The sequence below is a fragment of the Pseudonaja textilis genome, chromosome 3 (assembly GCF_049901715.1).
Source record: "Pseudonaja textilis isolate UNSWEBS1 chromosome 3, rPseTex1.2, whole genome shotgun sequence".
NCBI lineage: Eukaryota > Metazoa > Chordata > Lepidosauria > Squamata > Elapidae > Pseudonaja > Pseudonaja textilis.
Window position 1 is genome coordinate 109,627,789 of NC_141992.1, and position 17,748 is coordinate 109,645,536.

At 36.7% G+C, this 17,748-nt stretch overlaps 1 protein-coding gene across 1 annotated transcript in view; it reads left to right on the forward strand.

Annotated features, from left to right (window-relative positions):
- The window catches only part of PFDN1 (prefoldin subunit 1), a 42,008-nt gene that overhangs the window by 3,744 nt on the left and 20,516 nt on the right, over positions 1-17,748 (forward strand). Inside the window, exon 3 of the mRNA XM_026700942.2 lies at positions 11,812-11,896. Coding sequence (XP_026556727.1) covers positions 11,812-11,896 — 85 coding nt within the window. The remainder of the gene's footprint in view (positions 1-11,811; positions 11,897-17,748) is intronic.

Consider the following 17,748-nt stretch of genomic DNA (forward strand, 5'->3'; position numbering starts at 1 on the left):
AGATGGACATTCGAGCAATGAATGAGATATAGGACAGAATGTTGGATTTATGCACTAAAATACAGAAAATAAAATTCAGAAATGGCGACGGTAGCAGAAGAAGGAGAAAGAACAAAGGAGGAGGAGGAGTCAGAAGAAAGAGGAACCAGTGAAACAGAACAAAAGGAACAACAAATAATACAAAAGAAAAAAGTTGAACGTGAGCTATTAATGATAGATATAATAAATAAGGGGGGGATATTGAAGTTGGAATGCTGATAAATGGTTAGGGAAATACAGAGAGGAGATAAAAAGAGGGTGGGGGCAAACTTTGTGAAATGGGAGAGAAAATATAAAAAAATGATGATAAATAGAGGAAGGATTAAAGGAAAAAGCCAAAAGATGATAGTAAATGGTAAGCAAGCAAAGAAACGACTAATTAATATAAAAGAGACTTAGAGATAATGGTTAGAAATGGAAAGGAGGGAGACTCCACATTAAGAGGTATATTTGTAGTAAAATATATATAATAGACTTTGAGGAATTGGGATTAAGAATTAGAGCAAGAAGGAATAATGTTAATGTAATAGTGATGAAAATAAGAATTTATAATAGATTAAGTAAGATAGAAATGTTTAAGATGTAAGTGATTAATAGTTAAGACATGAAAAGAAATTTTATGTGGAGTCTAACAATAGATATAACCATATGGTAGGATAATATTTTTAATGAATTATATATTTTGTTATTCGTATATATAAGATAATGAGGTAATAATATAAGTTTGAATTTATTGGCTAAGAGAAAATATACTTGTATAAAAATGAGATGTTAGAGGGAAGGGAACATATAGAAAATAAAATATAAGCAACTAGCAAATGTAATACTGGGGGAATATAATAGGGGATAATATAAATTAAGATGGAATTTTTAAATGCTTAAAGAATGGTATGAAATTGTAAACATGGTGAGCATAAGTATACATGATTAAGGAAATTAGTGATTGATTAATATCATTTTAATGAATTAAATATTTTGTTATCCATTTGTATAAAGTAATGAGGATATATTGTTACAGTTTTGAAAATATAAACATGATTACAAAATTATTAAGGAAGTTAGAGAAGGGATAATCATAAATTCAGATGAAATTTCGGATGATTAATGAAATGATATGAACAGATTAAATTGTAAACGTAGAATATATGATTAAGGAAGATAGAGCATGAATAAAAATAAAGAGGCTGATACAAAGTAACATGAGAATATAAAGATGAAAAATGATAATAGATAATGAAGTGATGTTGGAAAGTATAATTAAATTTTATTATTTAGATAGCTTAAAATATTAAAAATAAAGGTCAGTTATCAAAAGTGGTAAGGGATTGGTTTTCTTGTCTAGCAAGTGTGATTACTTTGATTTTGATTGGTTACCATGCTCTTGTACTTAAAAAAAAGTAACAGCTGACCAATTACAAAGGTGGCTTGAGTCTTTTAGAGGTGGAAAGGCTGCTAAAAAAATAGGGATTCTTAGAGGGTTCCTGACAGCAGCACTTTATGAATAAGAGTCTTTCCCCATAATTAATATTACAGACTTCTAATGCATGCAGTGTTTTTCTGATTTCTATCAGGTGACATATCTACTGTATTAACTGCTAAGTCAAAGTTTGTTTGCTTTGATTTTGTTTCTAATCTGGAAATTACTGTTTTGCTTTTATACACTTTCACAATACTTTTCCTCCAGTGTGATAGTACTATCTGTCAGCAATGCCCCTTGGATTCTACATAGGACAAACTTTATACAAAAGAATGGATGCACATATGACATCCCTTGCAAAACTCAACTTTAGCTTCCCTCCCGCAATAGATCCATGCCACCAAGTTGGCCTTCATGAATGCCAAGGAGCAGTAGAATTCTTTTGTATTAGGGATAACCTAGACATTAGTAATGCTAAAACAAGGATCAAAGTTTTCACAATTTTAAAATTTCCTATAATTGTCAAAACAATGATAAACCCATTGAGCAAACCAAGTAATTTACATGTTTTGATATTCATTTCTAATCATCTACTTTCTGAAGTAACCAAATAAGTCGGGTGTCCAACCTTTTGGACCTCAGGGACCACCAAATTCATAATTTTAAATCCCGGGACCACCAAATTCATAATTTTAAATCCCGGGGACCACTAATATCCAGCATGCTGCTTGCTGAAGCAGCTGGACTCCCACTGACGGGATAGGGTCCGTCAGGCACTTAGCTTGGCTGCCTGTTTCTGCACCCTTAAATAGTCAGAGTCATTTGGACCCGTTTCCCAGAGAAAACAAAACAATGGGATCTCTCATCTCTCTCTCTCCCTCTCTCTGTCTTTTCCTCTTCCCTTCTCTTTCTCCCTCTTTCTCTCTCCCCCCCCCTCTGTGTTGTCTCTCTTTTTTCCTCTTTCTCTCTCTCTGTGTTTTGTCTCTCTCTCCCCCTACCCATTCTTTCTCCCTTTCTCTAGCTGTGCCTTGTCTCTCTCTCTCTCTCATTTCTCTTTCCCTCCCTCTCTCTCTCTTTCCCTTTCTCCCTCTCCCTCTCTCTGTGTCTTGTCTCTCTCTCCCCCCGACCTCTGTCTGTGGGGGTGGGGTAAAGGAACCTCTGAACTGGTGCTGGGTGTTGGGAATCTGATGTCCGCAGGCCAACAAGCCATGTACTGAAGACCAGATGGCTGGCGGGGAGGTGGGGCAATCCTGCAGTCTTCCTAGCAAACTCGTGTCATGGCTCCTGTCTCTACACATCGAGGAGGCCGAGCAGCAACGGGAAGAGCGTGGACCTCCTGAGGAAGCGGCCGCCAGCGATGCCCTCAGGTGAAGATGTTGCGAGAGGGAGGCTCAACACTTCCCCTCAGGAACCACAAAGCGCTCACTGCCCCTCTGGCACCCGCCAAGCCGTCTCCTTCCCACTGGGCGTGTGAGCATTTCTGGCAAGGAAGAAGAGAAGCACAGTGGGAGGAGTCTTGGTGGCTCCTGGGAAGGGCTCTGCCAAAAAAAATGAAGCCAGGGGGGTGCACGCAGCCCTCCCAGGCCCTGTTTTCACTGCAGAGGCACCATGGGCAGGTCATTCGCCATTTTCATGACTGCTCCATAGGCCAGATCCGGCCTGGAGTTCTACACCCCTGCATTAGATACTCACATAAGCATCTGAAAGTCACTAGTGGGCAGAACTGTTTGGCAGGTTAAAAAGGAATGTGCTAGTCTGTCTAACTGAAAGACAAATAGAAACAGAAATTCTGGTGGCCTAGATGTGAAAATGCACAAGACAGTTTGGATAAATTTTTATTTAATTAAAATATTGTATAGTGCCCATTTTATGTATCATAATTCTGGGCAGCTTATAATAGTAATAAAACAATAAAACATCTAAAAGCAACATAAAATTTGTCTTGTGCCTTCCAAACACACATCCTTCATATCCAAGAAGGACATGCTACTCTAATTTTTGTGGGAAAATCCAGTACTTCAGGACTTTTGGGAAGGCCAAACAAGTAGTAGTCTGTTGAATCACGTGGAAGAATGTTACAAAGAGTTAAAAAGAATGTTACAAAGACTGCTACTGAGAAAATGTGTTGGCTTGGCCTTGCTAGATGACAACATTTAAAAGAAAGGGCCTGGAGTATTCCGACTGTATCAGACCTAGTAAAATAGGTAGATACTTTTAGGGAAAATTGTTCTGGCCAATAATCTAGTCCTGGCAAATGTAAGATTTTTGTTATGATTCGCTGGCAACTGGTGCAGACGGCAGCGGAAGTGGACAGTGGGAAAGAACGGGGATCAGTCAGGGAGTCTGGAGAGGACTTGGACAAGGATCCTGCGCCCGATGCAGAGATGGGGCCAGGAACATCTGGGAGTGGGGTGCTGCCTTTGGAGCCTTCAGAGTCTGACAGCAGTGAGGCAGAGGATCCAGGGAAGCTTGTTCACAGTGCACGTGCGCGCAGAACTGCTAGAAGGCAAGAGTAGCTGAAACAAAAGGGATGACTTGGGAGTAAGGCTGGGAGGTGATTACCCCTCCCATAAGATATAAAGGTCAGGCCAAGATGAAGATACCTTTTCAGGAAGCGAAGTAGTTCGATCGATTCAGAGTCATTCTGGAAGCTCTTTGTACTTCAGTTGGTTTTTTTTGTACTTCGGTTGGTTTCTTTTCCAGTTCATTTGATACATCTGTTTTTAGCAGCACTTCACAGAACTGAAAGGTGTGTGCTTATCTCGGGGAAATGTTTGAGATTAATTCTGGCTGGGAATGAAAACAATTCCCAGCATTGCAATAAAATAAGTCTTGTTTTTAAAAGATGTGTGTGCGCAATTACAGTTTGGAAACCTTGGTCAGAACAATTTTAAAGATGATAACCAACACCTCATATTGCACCTGTAAAAGAACTGAAAGCCAATGCACATGGCAAATCACAGGAAGTCCAAAACTGTGCCATTGCATTACTAATTATAATTTCTGGATGGTTTTCAAGGGCAGCCTCATATAGAGCATATTGCAATAATCCAACCAGAAAGTGACCAGGGCATGAGTGACTAGGAGCAATGGCCTCCCAGACCAGGTATGACCTTAATTGGTACACAAGATGGATTTATTCAAAGGCTCCTTGACACATCCAAATTTTGCACCACTTCTGTCTGGAGCAAGAATCAAAGATAATCCCTCACCAGATTCATAGCATAGATGGGAGCTATTCTAAACATTCTTGTCATGACCTCTTCGTGAGCAAATAGCCAAAACTAGCAAATTATGAATACAATCAGTATAACTCATGGATAATACCAAGAATCCATTTTCCCAGGTGTTCAGTTGAGGCTTTCTCCAAATGCATAAGGTTGCTTCTACAGTGCACATTTTGTACATTTGGTAATAACTTGTAAAACTCAGCAAAGTTATCCACTATCTTATCAACGGAATTCTAGAATTAGCTTCCTTCATTGAACAATTAAATGAACTTTTTTATTAAAAAAGTTTGATTGTGATCTTTAATTTTTTACAATGTATATTTTAGAAAACTCATATACTGTATTACTACATTCCAAAATTATTTTTTGTTTACAATAATAATAACATGCAAATTAAAAATATTAAATACAAGAAATAAAAACAGAAACTCCTACCTAATTGCAAACATCATTCCCATTTTCTCAGACAGCACTCTTTGCAGCTTTTTCACATTCTGCAGGCCATAGGTATTTTCATTATTTGGATGAATTCAAATGGATTCTGTTCATTATTCACATATTTCAGGAGCATATCAAAAACATCTCCAAGTATTCAGATAGGGTATTACACATTTTACACATTCATCATAGTACTCAAATTAAAATGCTGATGTCAGTTCACAAATAGTCCAAGTAGCAAAACTTGACATTAATATATATGCTTATATCGGGCTACATAAGTCTTTCAAAAGAAATGAACTAACTGAATTAAAATGTACTGGCAAAAAGCCAAAATGCTGAACCGTCCTCTGAGTAACAGATATTGCTTGCATACAACATAGACTAATTTATCATCTTCTACTTTGTATTTCTGGCTTTTTTATGAAGCTGCAAATACTGTAGGTTTTGTTGAAAATATCCCTATCAAATCTAGCTATTGGAAGATAACACACAAAATTATAGTACTGCTAGATTGGTGAATTGGTGATGATATATTAGGAAAATGTTAATTTCTCTGAATCTGTTTCTGAAACTTGTATCAGATTCAGTTATGAACCTCATGTTACATTGAAAATGCTTTGTTCCTATGTAAGTATGTATCTAATTGCCCTGTATATTCTTGCCCTATAACATCTTTTTGTGATGTTCAGAGTCAAATCATACTAAATCTTTTCTGAAGATTGCTAATGCTATGAGCTTTATTATGTTAATATCAGGAACATTTGTGCAGTTTAATTTCTCTATTTTTAAATTGAGCAAATCTTTATGCCTTGATATATAATATACTTTTTGTATATTTTTGTATATAAACAATAATAATATATATTCCATTTGAAACTTGTGCTATAGGAGTATGGTGTTTAAGCAATAGCTTTGCTGTTTGTAAAGCTAAAGTTGTACTAAATGTTTCCTAAAATTTGACTCTATATAAAAAAAATCAACCTCTCTCTGTTTCCCTCACCATCGCCCCCATACATAGACTTGGAATGGAACTAAACATCCAGTTAGAAAAACAGAAGAGCAACAACATAGCCAGTAAATGGTTTGTTAACTATGAGATACAGAGGAGTACTCCATGTTTAAATTCAAAATGTTAATAAGTAGACATTGTTTAGTGATCAGAATTTGGACTGCAATGAGGTTGCTAAGTGAAATTGCAGCTTATGATTTTACTTCAGTTTTCCTTTGCTGTACAGACCTACAAAGATCATAGATAAAGGGAATGGTCATAAAGTTATTTTTTTCATTACTGTTGTAACTGAGAATGGTCACTAAATGTAAATGGAAGCTGGCATATTTTTCCTTCACAATAATTATGAATTTTCAGCTACAGCTGAGTATTTTGAAGTAAACTGATACAAATGTGAAAGAGATACTCAACATCACAGCACTGAAAAGACCAATTACATCACTAATTACAAACTTCTCCTTGCATTAATCCAAATTAAAGCACCCATTACAATTGTCCAGCCTTTGAATACAGTGGTAGTTTGGCACTCAACTACTTTGAGACTCAATGTATTTGGCATAAAAATGTTGTCCTGGTACTCATTGTTTGTTTGGTACTCAATGCACAAGCTAGAACTTGTTGGTGTCAGCTGCATTGTGACTTACTACAGTATTTCTTATATCAGGGGTCTCCAACCTTGGCAACTTTAAGCTTGGTGGACTTCAATTCCCAGAATTCCCCAGCTAGCAAAGCTGGCTGGGGAATTCTGGGGGTTGAAGTCCACCAGGCTTAAAGTCGCCAAGGTTGGAGACCCTTGTCTTATAGGAACCAATTTTTTTTGGTACTAATCGTTTTTTGGTACTCATCCCACCTAGTATCAGTTAATGATGAATATGTATGTTAAATGTCAGGACGTATACTGGGTAATTTCTGGGTAATTCAGACAATTCAGATTGTTCTAACTTTACATTAATGTCAATAATTTATCAAGTTCAATGTATAGGTAGTCCTCTACTTAACAGTTCATTTAGTGACTATTTGAAGTTACAATGGCACTGGAAAAGGTGACTTATTCATGTTTTTCATACTGATCAATGCAGCATACTTATGGTCATGTGATCAAAATTCAGATGCTTGGCAACTAGCACATATTTATGATGGTTGCAATGTCCTGGGTCATGTGATTATCTTTTGCGATCTTCTGATAGGCAGAGATAATGGGGAAGCCAGATTCACTTCAGAACCTGTTATTAACAAGTGCATTGAATTGCTTAACAGCTGTTGTAAAAGGTCATAGGTCATTAAATGGGTGAAACTCACAACAAATGTCTCATAATTTTTGGCTCAGTTGTGGTCATAAGCTGAAGACTACCTGTACATGTTTATACAAGTTTAATACAGTATTATTAATATTAAATTGAAATCTGAGTACTCAGGGCTTCTAGTCATTATTCCATTACCTGCTGTGTAGGATGATAAAGAAATGCATTCTTTTGTGTAATGTCCTTCAGGAATTTGAAAATAGTCTCATCTCCTTTCTTCCTGTTACATTTTTAAAGAAGAGATTTATGAATTTTTCTGTCATTAATTAATAGTACATTTTAATAGTAAAATGTCTTTAAATTCCTATCCAAGTCTTCATTTTACAGTGCCATTCAGTCTCAATCACTATTTTAGAGCTATTCCAAATTTTTATAAAATATTGCAATACAAGCAGTAGTATAAATCTATCATCCAGTTAACCGTCTAGCTATGCAAAAAATACTAATTTGGAAGCCATATGGTTATTTCTGTTTTCTTAAGTCATATAATTATATTAGAGTTGTAAACAGCTCCCATTTCCCAAGCAGGGTGGTTCAAATATTGAATACAGTAAGACAGTGTTATTAGGGTAAGTAGTGCTGGTCTCTTTTGCTGTGTAAATGATATATCTCATCATTGCATCTTTTTGCTAAGAATAAACTAGATTTCACTTGAAGAAGGCAAAGGATTAGATAAGTAAATAGGTATACTAAAGCAGAGGTCGCCAACCTTTTGGACCTCAGGGACCACCAAACTCATAATTTTAAATCCTGCGGACCAGAGACCCTAGGAAAATCCCCAGAAAAGTCTTCAGGAAAATTCTCCACCCCATTTTCCTACCAATTGATCATTCTTTATTTGGGATCGCAGGATACCGTTTCCAGCTCTGTTCTCAGGGGGAGAGAGAGAGAGAGGGAGAGACTTTTGCTTCATGCAAGGAAAGCAGCAGAAGCAGCAGAAACCTTTCTCTCCCCCAAACTCTGCCAGAAATGAGTCTCTGCTGACGCAGCCTCTTGGAGCAGGAGGCTTTGCAGGGTCCCAAAGACTCATTTCTGTTGGAGTTTGGGGGAGAGAAGGAAAGACTTTTGCTGCTTTCCTTGCATGCAGCCAAAAGCAGGAGAAGAAAAAAGTGGAAAGCAGCACCCGGTGGCCAGGCGAGGCGTGTGGGCCAAGTGGGGCAAGTCCACCCCCTTCACCCTTTCCTTCCTCCCCTCACTACTTCATGTTTGCAATGCAAACGACATAAGCCTTGTGTTCCCGCAGGCCATGTGGGCGTCACAGCCTTGTGTTCCCAACACAGCCTGGATTAATTGCTTTGCGGGTGACATTTCTCTGCGGACCACCAAAATTTTCTCGCGGACCACCAGTGGTTCCCGGCCCACTGGTTGGCGACCACTGTACTAAAGCAAATCACAAGAGGACTAACATGTATCAGAGAAAGTAAGTCTCCAGGAAGCAGAGAATCAAAGAACCATTAAAATGTTTTTCTTCTCATTCAAGAAACTTCACTTGGTTACTCACCTTGAACATAATGCAGTCATTATGAGAAATCAGCATAAATTTTGTCATGAAGTCTTGCCAGATCAACCTCACCTCATTTTTTAAAATTTTCCTGCTAGATTGTGGGAATGCTGGAGATATAAAATACCATGATTTCAATGCAGCATTGACAATTACCCAATGACTTTTTGTTTAAGAAAATGAGATGTGAGCTGGATGATATGACAAACTTTATTTGGTGGCTCCAAAGGTTAGTTGTTTTAGTTGAGAAGTCGATAATTTATTTAGTTTCAATAAAAATTCTATATCCAATGTACTGTATAAGAGAATTCAATTCCAATTTAGTAGACAAAAACATAGCTCCAAAGATGATCATGAATATTTACCTTAAAAGCAGCCTTGCTACCTATTAAAAATAAATTCTTGGTGTCTTATTTATACAGGTTAAAATGTGAGGTTTGAAAAAATTAGTCAAGAAAAATGTTTTTAAAAAGTATGTTCTAGTAATGAATTCATTTCAAAACAGTATTAAATTTAAGAATTGCAATATTTTCAGGTCTGTCTGTATGTATGTATGTTGCATATGTGTAATATGGATATTGTGATGTGATTTATGATCCAGGGTTCCCTGCCAGTTTAAACATTATTTTATCCTTTATCCTTTTCTTTAATGAGCAAGTAATAAATCCTTGGTACCATTCTAAATTTATATTATTGCTGTTTGGTGGTAATTTAGTATGGTATCTAAAATCAAAGGGAAAATAAAGTAGGAATCATCAGCCCTCCATTCTTCCATGCTGTGAAATGGTAAAAGGCCGAATTTATTCATAATCTGAAGAAATTTTAAAAGCTAAAATGAAATGAAGAAACAGTCAAAGACAGAATAACAAGAGTTGGAAGGGACCTTGGAGATTTTAGTCCAATCTTCTGCTCAAGCAGGAGAGCCTATACCATTCTGGACAAATGACAGTCCAATCACTTCTTAAAAAATCTCCAGTGATGGAGCACCCACAACTTTTGAAGGCAGTCTGTTCTTTAGGTTGCCTTAAAAAGGTGTAAGACACCCTGGATCAGAAACCACTCAAATTAAAAGCCTTAGTTATAAATGCACACATGAAAAAATAATTTTAAAAGTTATGATAAATATGCTACAGATTTGAAGCAGAATGGAGTATCTTCAAATTGAACATATTAAATCTGAAATTATTCAGGTCTACTTCATAGAAATACAGTGATTTTTTAAACATTCTTGTTAAAACTCAGCAGACCATAGTTTTAAAGAAATTAGTTTAAAGAAATTCTAGATTTTGCTTAGATTCTGATATAGACAATGAATGTGAGGGTAATGATCTTTTCCAGATCTGTCTCCACGTATACACTGTGCACACAATTATTAGGCAAGTTGTACTTTAGTGGATTAATTGTATTATTGAACAACTACAGAACAATTACACAAATACACACCACTTGATATGCTTATATCCAATAAGCATTCAAGGTTATAGAGCTTGAAGATGGAAAATTTGCATACAAATAATAATATGGTCAAAATACTCACCTAAGAATTGTGCACACAGTGTAGTTAAAAACACAACATATTTAATGGGGTGCAAGATGAAAAGGGATCTTTTGGTATTATTTTTCCATTTGTTTCCAGACTCTGGACTAAATACTTTTTTTTATCAGGAGGCAACAGAAAAATTCATTGATCTGGAATTTGCTGCAGGTTTATTTTTAAATTTCTGATATTTTTCATACTTGAATAAGAAAAATGCATCACATTGGTGTCAGGTGAAGTTACTATATTGTGCTTTTAAAACTCCCCATTTCTATTTCCTAAAACTTTGGTCATCATTTTTGCTATATCCAATATTGGTTTTTTTTTACTAAATTTGTTATTTTTTCTTTTTCATTATTTATAGTTTTTCATGTTTTCAGTTCTTTTTAAGTTTGTCTCAAATGAAATTTCTTTTCCCTTGACTTACAATTTTTTTAAATATACAGTTCTTATATCCATGTCATCTTTAATTATTTCGTACTACGTAGAAGGTACTGCATATTCTTTCAAAGGAAGACAAAAACATGTTTTTTAAACAAAAACATCATATTCTGAAAAAGACTCTTTAGAAGATGGGAAGTCACATGCATATCATTTAATGTCTGCTAGAGGTGTTGTGAATTAAGTCTTCAAAATTTCTAGTAGAACAAAAAAGTAATCCAGAAATATAATTTCAATTAGGGTAGTTAAATTTTCAGATAATCACTTTGCATTTATTAGTTGTTGTAGCCCTTATTAAGAATCTTTTAAGTATTGTTCATATATGCTTTTCAGTCTTTACTGTAGCAGTGACTTATTTATATTTCAGGTTGAAAATGTTAATCAAGTTTTGAATTCTTACAATACTATTAATAGCTTTATTTTTTTAAAAAAATCTTTGAGTCAGTCTTAAATCCTGGATGCTCCCTGGACAAGTCCATGAATTTTTTTTTCATTGCTTTCTTCATAGAGCTGAGAGAGAGGATGAGTAGCCCATTATTCAGCTGGCTTTTTGCCTAAAGCAGGATTAGAACTCACCGTGGCTTCCAGCCTGGTGCCTTTAACCATTACAAGGTTTTCAAGTCTGGGTATTTACTTTTTTCCAGTTTGTTGCTGTAATATATTTAACTACTTAACAAAAACTGTCTTGAATAGCCAGAAACCTTATACAGTGAAACTCAGTAGCTTTACTATGAATTTAAATAAGTTCTGTCATTTTATGTATTTTGCTGTAAGAGCCAATATACCAATATACAAAAAAAACCCTGAACTTTTTTTTGGTAATTTACAGGACTGTATCTGTAAATGTTGTATAAAATGGATTGTTTTGTTTTCTTCTCCCTTCATACTTTTGTAGGTTTATCCTTCATCCCAAAGAAGTAATTCACAATCAGCTGTTAGAAAAACAAAAAATGGCAGAAGAAAAAATTAAGGAACTGGAGGTAAGTTTGGAATATCTAAAATGATTGTATGTATGTATGTATGTATTTTGCATATGTATGTATGTATGTATGTATTTTGCATTCTTTATTCTGATATAGTTCATCTGTATGAAATGCATTTGCAGAATGGATTTTTCAGTATGGGACAGCTAGTAGTAATTCTTGTTTTACAAGTGTGCCTGGAAATTCCCTGTGAAGCCTGAGAAATGACACAAAATATAAAAGCATAATTGGTCTGCGGTTAAGAAAAGAGAGTGTTGCTTATTAGATTGGAAAAGCTGATTGCATGACTGCGGAACACTGCAACCATCATAAATATGAATTGTTACCAAATATCTGAATTTTGATCACATGACCATGGTAATACTACAGTGGTCAAGTGTGAAAAATTGTCATAAGCAGGGGTGGGATTCTACCGGTTCGGATCAGTTCAGGTGAACCAGATGTTAAGTTTTCATCTGGTTCGCTAAACCGGTATTTCAACCGACTGGCTGGCCCGGTCCCTCCCCTCCATGTGATGCAGGTAAGTGCAGGGTCCATGTGGAGGCTCTGGGAGGGGGAAAAATGGGCCTATCGGAAGTCCGGAAATGGGCCTGTTTCCAGCTTCCGGGGGCCTCCAGAGCCCAAGAGAGGCCATTTTCACCCTTCCAAAGCCCTGGGGGAGGCCTCCAGATCCTTGGGAGGGCAAAAAACAGCCCTCCCGGAAGTTATGGTAGGCCACGCCCACCCATGGCCATGCCCACCCAGCAACCGGGCAGCATACCGGTTGCTGGAATTGAAATGATATGCCACTTTTTTCAGTGACGTTATTTGAATGATCATTAAATGAACTGTGGTAAGTTGAGGGCTACCTGTATACAGGTAGTCATTAACTTACATCCGTTCATTTAATGATCATTCAAAGTTCCAACGGCCCTGAAAAAAGTGACTTAAAACTGTTTTTCACACTTACGACCATTGTAGCATTTCCATGGTCACGTGATCAAAATTCAGGTGCTTGGCAATTGATTTATATTAATGACCATCGTTATGTCCCGGGGTCATGTGATCCCCTTTTGCGACCTTCTGACCAGCAAAGTCAATGGGGAAGCCAGATTCACTTAACAACCATGTTTCTAACTTTTCAACTGCAATGATTCACTTAACCCCTGTGGCAAGAAAAGTTGTAAAATGGGACAAAACTCACTTAACAAATGTCTCACTTAACAACAGAAATTTTGGGTTCCATTGTGGGTATAAATCGAGGATTATCTGTATTTTTTATAGTTATCTATAGTATATTATCTGCCACAGATTGCTTATTGCTGGAAGGTGATAATAGTTATTTGGATAAATTTTGGAATAGAATGTTGGAATATTCTATAGAAATAATAAGTGATAGAAATAATAAGATATAAGTGATTAATAATCTCAAAGAATGTTAAGTTTTGTTCATATGATAAGATTAATCAAAAGAAAATATTTCGGATCCTCAGAGAAAGTTTTAAAAAACTCTTGTTATGCTGGTAATGTAAAACAATTTACATGTATGAGTTATATAAAAAACAATTACATCCCATGCATTTTTAAAATGCATCTGTCGACTTACTAATATTTTATCTTTATTCAAACAGTATGTAAAGATAAAGGTGATGTAGTTGAACAAAAGAACTATGAAAATTAGCTCTTCAGTAATTTATTCAACAAAAAATTAACATGTGTTAATGTAACTTTGTTACATGTGTAATAATGAAGCTGCTCCAGTTAGTCTCCTTAATCTAAAACTTTAATCTAAAACCAATGTTATATGGTTTTGGAAAACATAATAATGGTCTTAATATGTTCTATCATATTGACTTTATTAATAGCTAAATAATTTTGGATTATAGAGCTCCAAAATATATAGCAAAGATTAGGTTTTCTAAATTCTTTGAGATACCTTATCTTATTAATTCAACTCTCATTTCATCAAGAAGTCCTTGGTCTCTCAAATCCAAATAATGCTACTTCACATCTTTGGTAAATAATTAAAACTTAGTATGGATTAAGCACACTTCAATTACCTTGTTTCGGCTTGCAAATCTCTTAATTTGCTGTTGCTTTTCTGCCAAATTATCAAAAGCAGCTCTGAGACATTGCCTGAAATTTGGATCATCATTCAGTAATGGATCATTTCCTTCTGTGAGGTGCACAGTCAATTTGTCTGCCCTGTCAGCCCCCATCCATCTTTCTTTTTGATTTGGGGCTGCCACAAAGGAGGATGGGTAACAGTGGGAATGAAAGTAAAGTGAGGAGGGAAGATAGCCACAATGACATTAATTCTTTCGGCCAAGTTGCTGGAGTTTGGAGGGGAGTGACTGGACTTGGCAGGGGTTCAGAATGGAGGTGGATTGAAGAGTGTGACTTGAGGGTCATCAGTAAGTGGGTTGGATGTGAGTTTAATTTAGCAGGGGAAAACACGGGATTTCAGATTCCGGTTTTCCCAGATGTGTCAATATAACTTCTCTAATAAATTCTTATTTGGATGGACTTTGTCTCTGAGTGCTGATTTGAGATGGAGAGTTTGGTTGGAATGCTGACATGCCCTTTCTTTTAGCAGACTCAACACAAGTAATTTTGATGTACTCTGTAGGAAATTTTGCAAGTCAACCTGACATGTATAATTTACAGTGAGTTGTGAAAGTCAGAATTTTTTTCCTGGTACCTCTAAACCCCTTTGGTAAGCCCCTGTGAGAGTACAGAAATATTGACATGGCTACTATTTTCTAAATTGTTCTTTACTTAAACAAGCTCTGTCCCAAAACGCTATTAGTTGTGCCATTGCATTATACAAATTTATTATGTGTAATGTTGTAGTCTTGATCACCAGAAAAACAGCCAATGAACTTAGAATTTTTTAACATACAAATCATAAGCATCATGGTTAAAATACTAAAGAGAAACAGGTTTGTTTTGAGCAGCCTGAAAAGTAGTAGTTGTTAGGAGAAAAATATATTTTAAAATCTTTCATTTTAATAAACATAATCAACAAGTAAACAAAACATAGTTTGAAGAAAGTGTTATCTAATTTTATTTGGTATTTAAATGTAATATTTCAGGGGAAACAATGTGGGATGCTCTAAGGACATGGAAAACATCGATTCATCCTTATGAAAGGAAGGGATTAGGGCTGTGTGTTTTTATTGTTAGTGGAAGATAATTTCTCTGTTCTGTACTATTCTGAGCTTGTTTAGTTGCTGGGTGTTGTCAGACTAGGTAGCTAAAAATAACAAACAACAGGAGGTTGCTATGAGATGGCTGTAACTTGCTAGATTGATTTTGTAATGTGAAGGAGGTTCAACCTTTGGCATTTTTGGTAAATGGTTTTCCTGTTTTTTGAATAGTTTCCTGTTTGAGAGTCTCATTATTATTTATACTTCTAATGTACAGAAGTGACAAAGCTAAAAGTTGTTTTACTCTTTAACCAGAATTCTTGCACTATGAAACAGTAGTAAAGATCGCTTTCTTTCTATGCTGCTTTGAAACTGTTTTTGCTATGATACTGTTTCAACCTATGAATATAATTAATAGTATTTAATTGTTTTTTTCTAGATTTAAATTTGATGCTTATGCTTTACCTTAAGATAGGCACCCCATTTTACTAAATGATTTGAAGTAATAAGTGTCACATACCCACATAATACCTTTGTTATTAGGTTTCTCTGTTATGGCTATAATTTCAATTAAAAGAAGAGCATGTAAAAGAAGAGAAATGGTAGGTGAATATAATTATTATATGCAGCAATCTGAAATCACAACTGCCAGGTCTTTTATCTGTTGTTGGCCTTCATATGCACTGAGTTATTTCCAAGAATCTAGGATGTCATAATGTAAGTATATTTGCAGAGCCAAGCAGTATATAGCCTTTTGTAATTGACAGATGGAAGTTTTGTCAGTGTGCAGATATTCTAAATGTTGTCCAAGATTTTTTGGTATGACACCCATTGGGACCACCATAGCTGGTTTCTGTCATAATCTTTCAACTTTGATTTTCAGATCTTGATATTTTGTGATTTTTCTCCAATTCTTTGTCTTCTATTATGCTATCATTTGGTATTGCTACATCAGTTATCCACATTTTCTTCTTTTGAGACACAATAGCAGTCTTCCAATATTTGAGGGGCTGTCACAGATGAGAGAGAGTCAACCTATTCTCCAAAGCACCTGAGGGCAGGCCAGGAAGTAGTAAATGAAAATTTATCAAGGAGACATGCAATCCAGAACTAAGGAGAAATTTCCTGACAGAATGATTAGTTAGTGGAATGGTTTGCCTCCAGAAATTGTTGGTGCTTCAACACTGGAGATTTGAAATAAGTAATTGGGCAGCCATTTGTCTGGAATGGTATACTTGAGCAGGGGATTGGACAAAAGACTTCCAAGGTCCCTTTCAATTCTGTTATTCTGTTCTGCATCACCTGTAGCTTTTGAATACTCTTCAAGGGTAGCTTCATGTAGAATGCTTTGTGATAATACAACTGAGAGATGACCAGGGTCCGTGCATAGGATCTTACGATCCAGATAAGGGCTCAGCTGTTGTACATGAAATTATGCAGAGGTCCTCTTTGCCATGATTGCCACCTGTTGTTTGAGCAGGAGTCATGAATCTAGGGAAACATTCAAATTGTGCACCAGGTCTATCTGGGGTAGTGCAGCCCCATCTTGGACGAGAGATAATAAATATTCAAATCCAGGGGCCTGTTGAATCCACAGTTATTCTGTCTTGCCAGGGTTTAGCTGATGCCTGTTGTCCTCCATCCAGATCTCCCAGCCTTCAGGCACTGTGAAAGGGCAGCCACATCACTTAGATCACCAGGGATGAGATCTGAAGCTGAATATCATCTGCATACTGAGGGTATCTCATGCTATGGTGTTAGATGATTTTATTCAGCAGTTTCATGTAGGTGCTAAAAGAACGGGGAGAATACCAAGCCCTGCAGCACCCCACAGAGGAGTAGTTGTGGGCTGAACCTCTCATTCCCTGTAAATGCTGGCAAAGTCTGGCCTTGTAGGAAGAAAGCTGAATCAGCACAATATTGTGCCACTCACCTCTAGGCTCTTTTGTTGACCCAAAAGGATACTGTGGTCAACAGTATCAAAAGCCACCAAGTGATCAAGGAGAACAAGGATGGATATACTATCCCTATCCCACTCATGCCAGAGATTATCTACAAAGGTGACCAATGCAGTTTCCTCCTCTCTTCCAGATAGTAAGGGAATTTAAGGGTTCCTGAAGCACAGATAGCAGATTAGCTTGAGTTCATGCCCTCAATTGACTTGTTTCAACTGATATCTGATTTGACTCATTCAGGCAGGCACACCTTGTATTGTCACACCTTGTATAGGACAGTTAGTTTGTAAGAGTGGGGATTTGTTAGTATAATCTGCCCCAGATGTCATATAATTCCAGAAGGTTTCCTGCAAGCATTTCTCCTCCATGCTGCATCGAGAGCCCAGGATGGGTTGACTCCTTCCTATGATGTCATAGCTGAGTCTGTTCTAAGATATAAAAGCCAGCCCCCGGGAGAGACCCCAGCTTTTGACTCAGCTCCTTTCAGTCAGTAGCTGTGTCTCTGAAAGCGTTCTGTTAGATAGCAATCACCAGCGATCTTCAGTACATTTTTCCCTCTCTTCAAGCAGCTCCCAGGGATCTGGGCAGCTGCTCTTCCAGAAGAGCAGGGCGCTCTCTCTCTCTCTCTCTCTCTCTCTCTCTCTCTCTCTCTCTCTCTCAACATTGGGAGCAGCTTTACAGAGATCTTTGCAGGCAAGCTGGGCAGCGTCTGCAGACCTCCCCCACGCCTGCAGTTGGGAGGGATCGTAAACACGATCGGCAAACT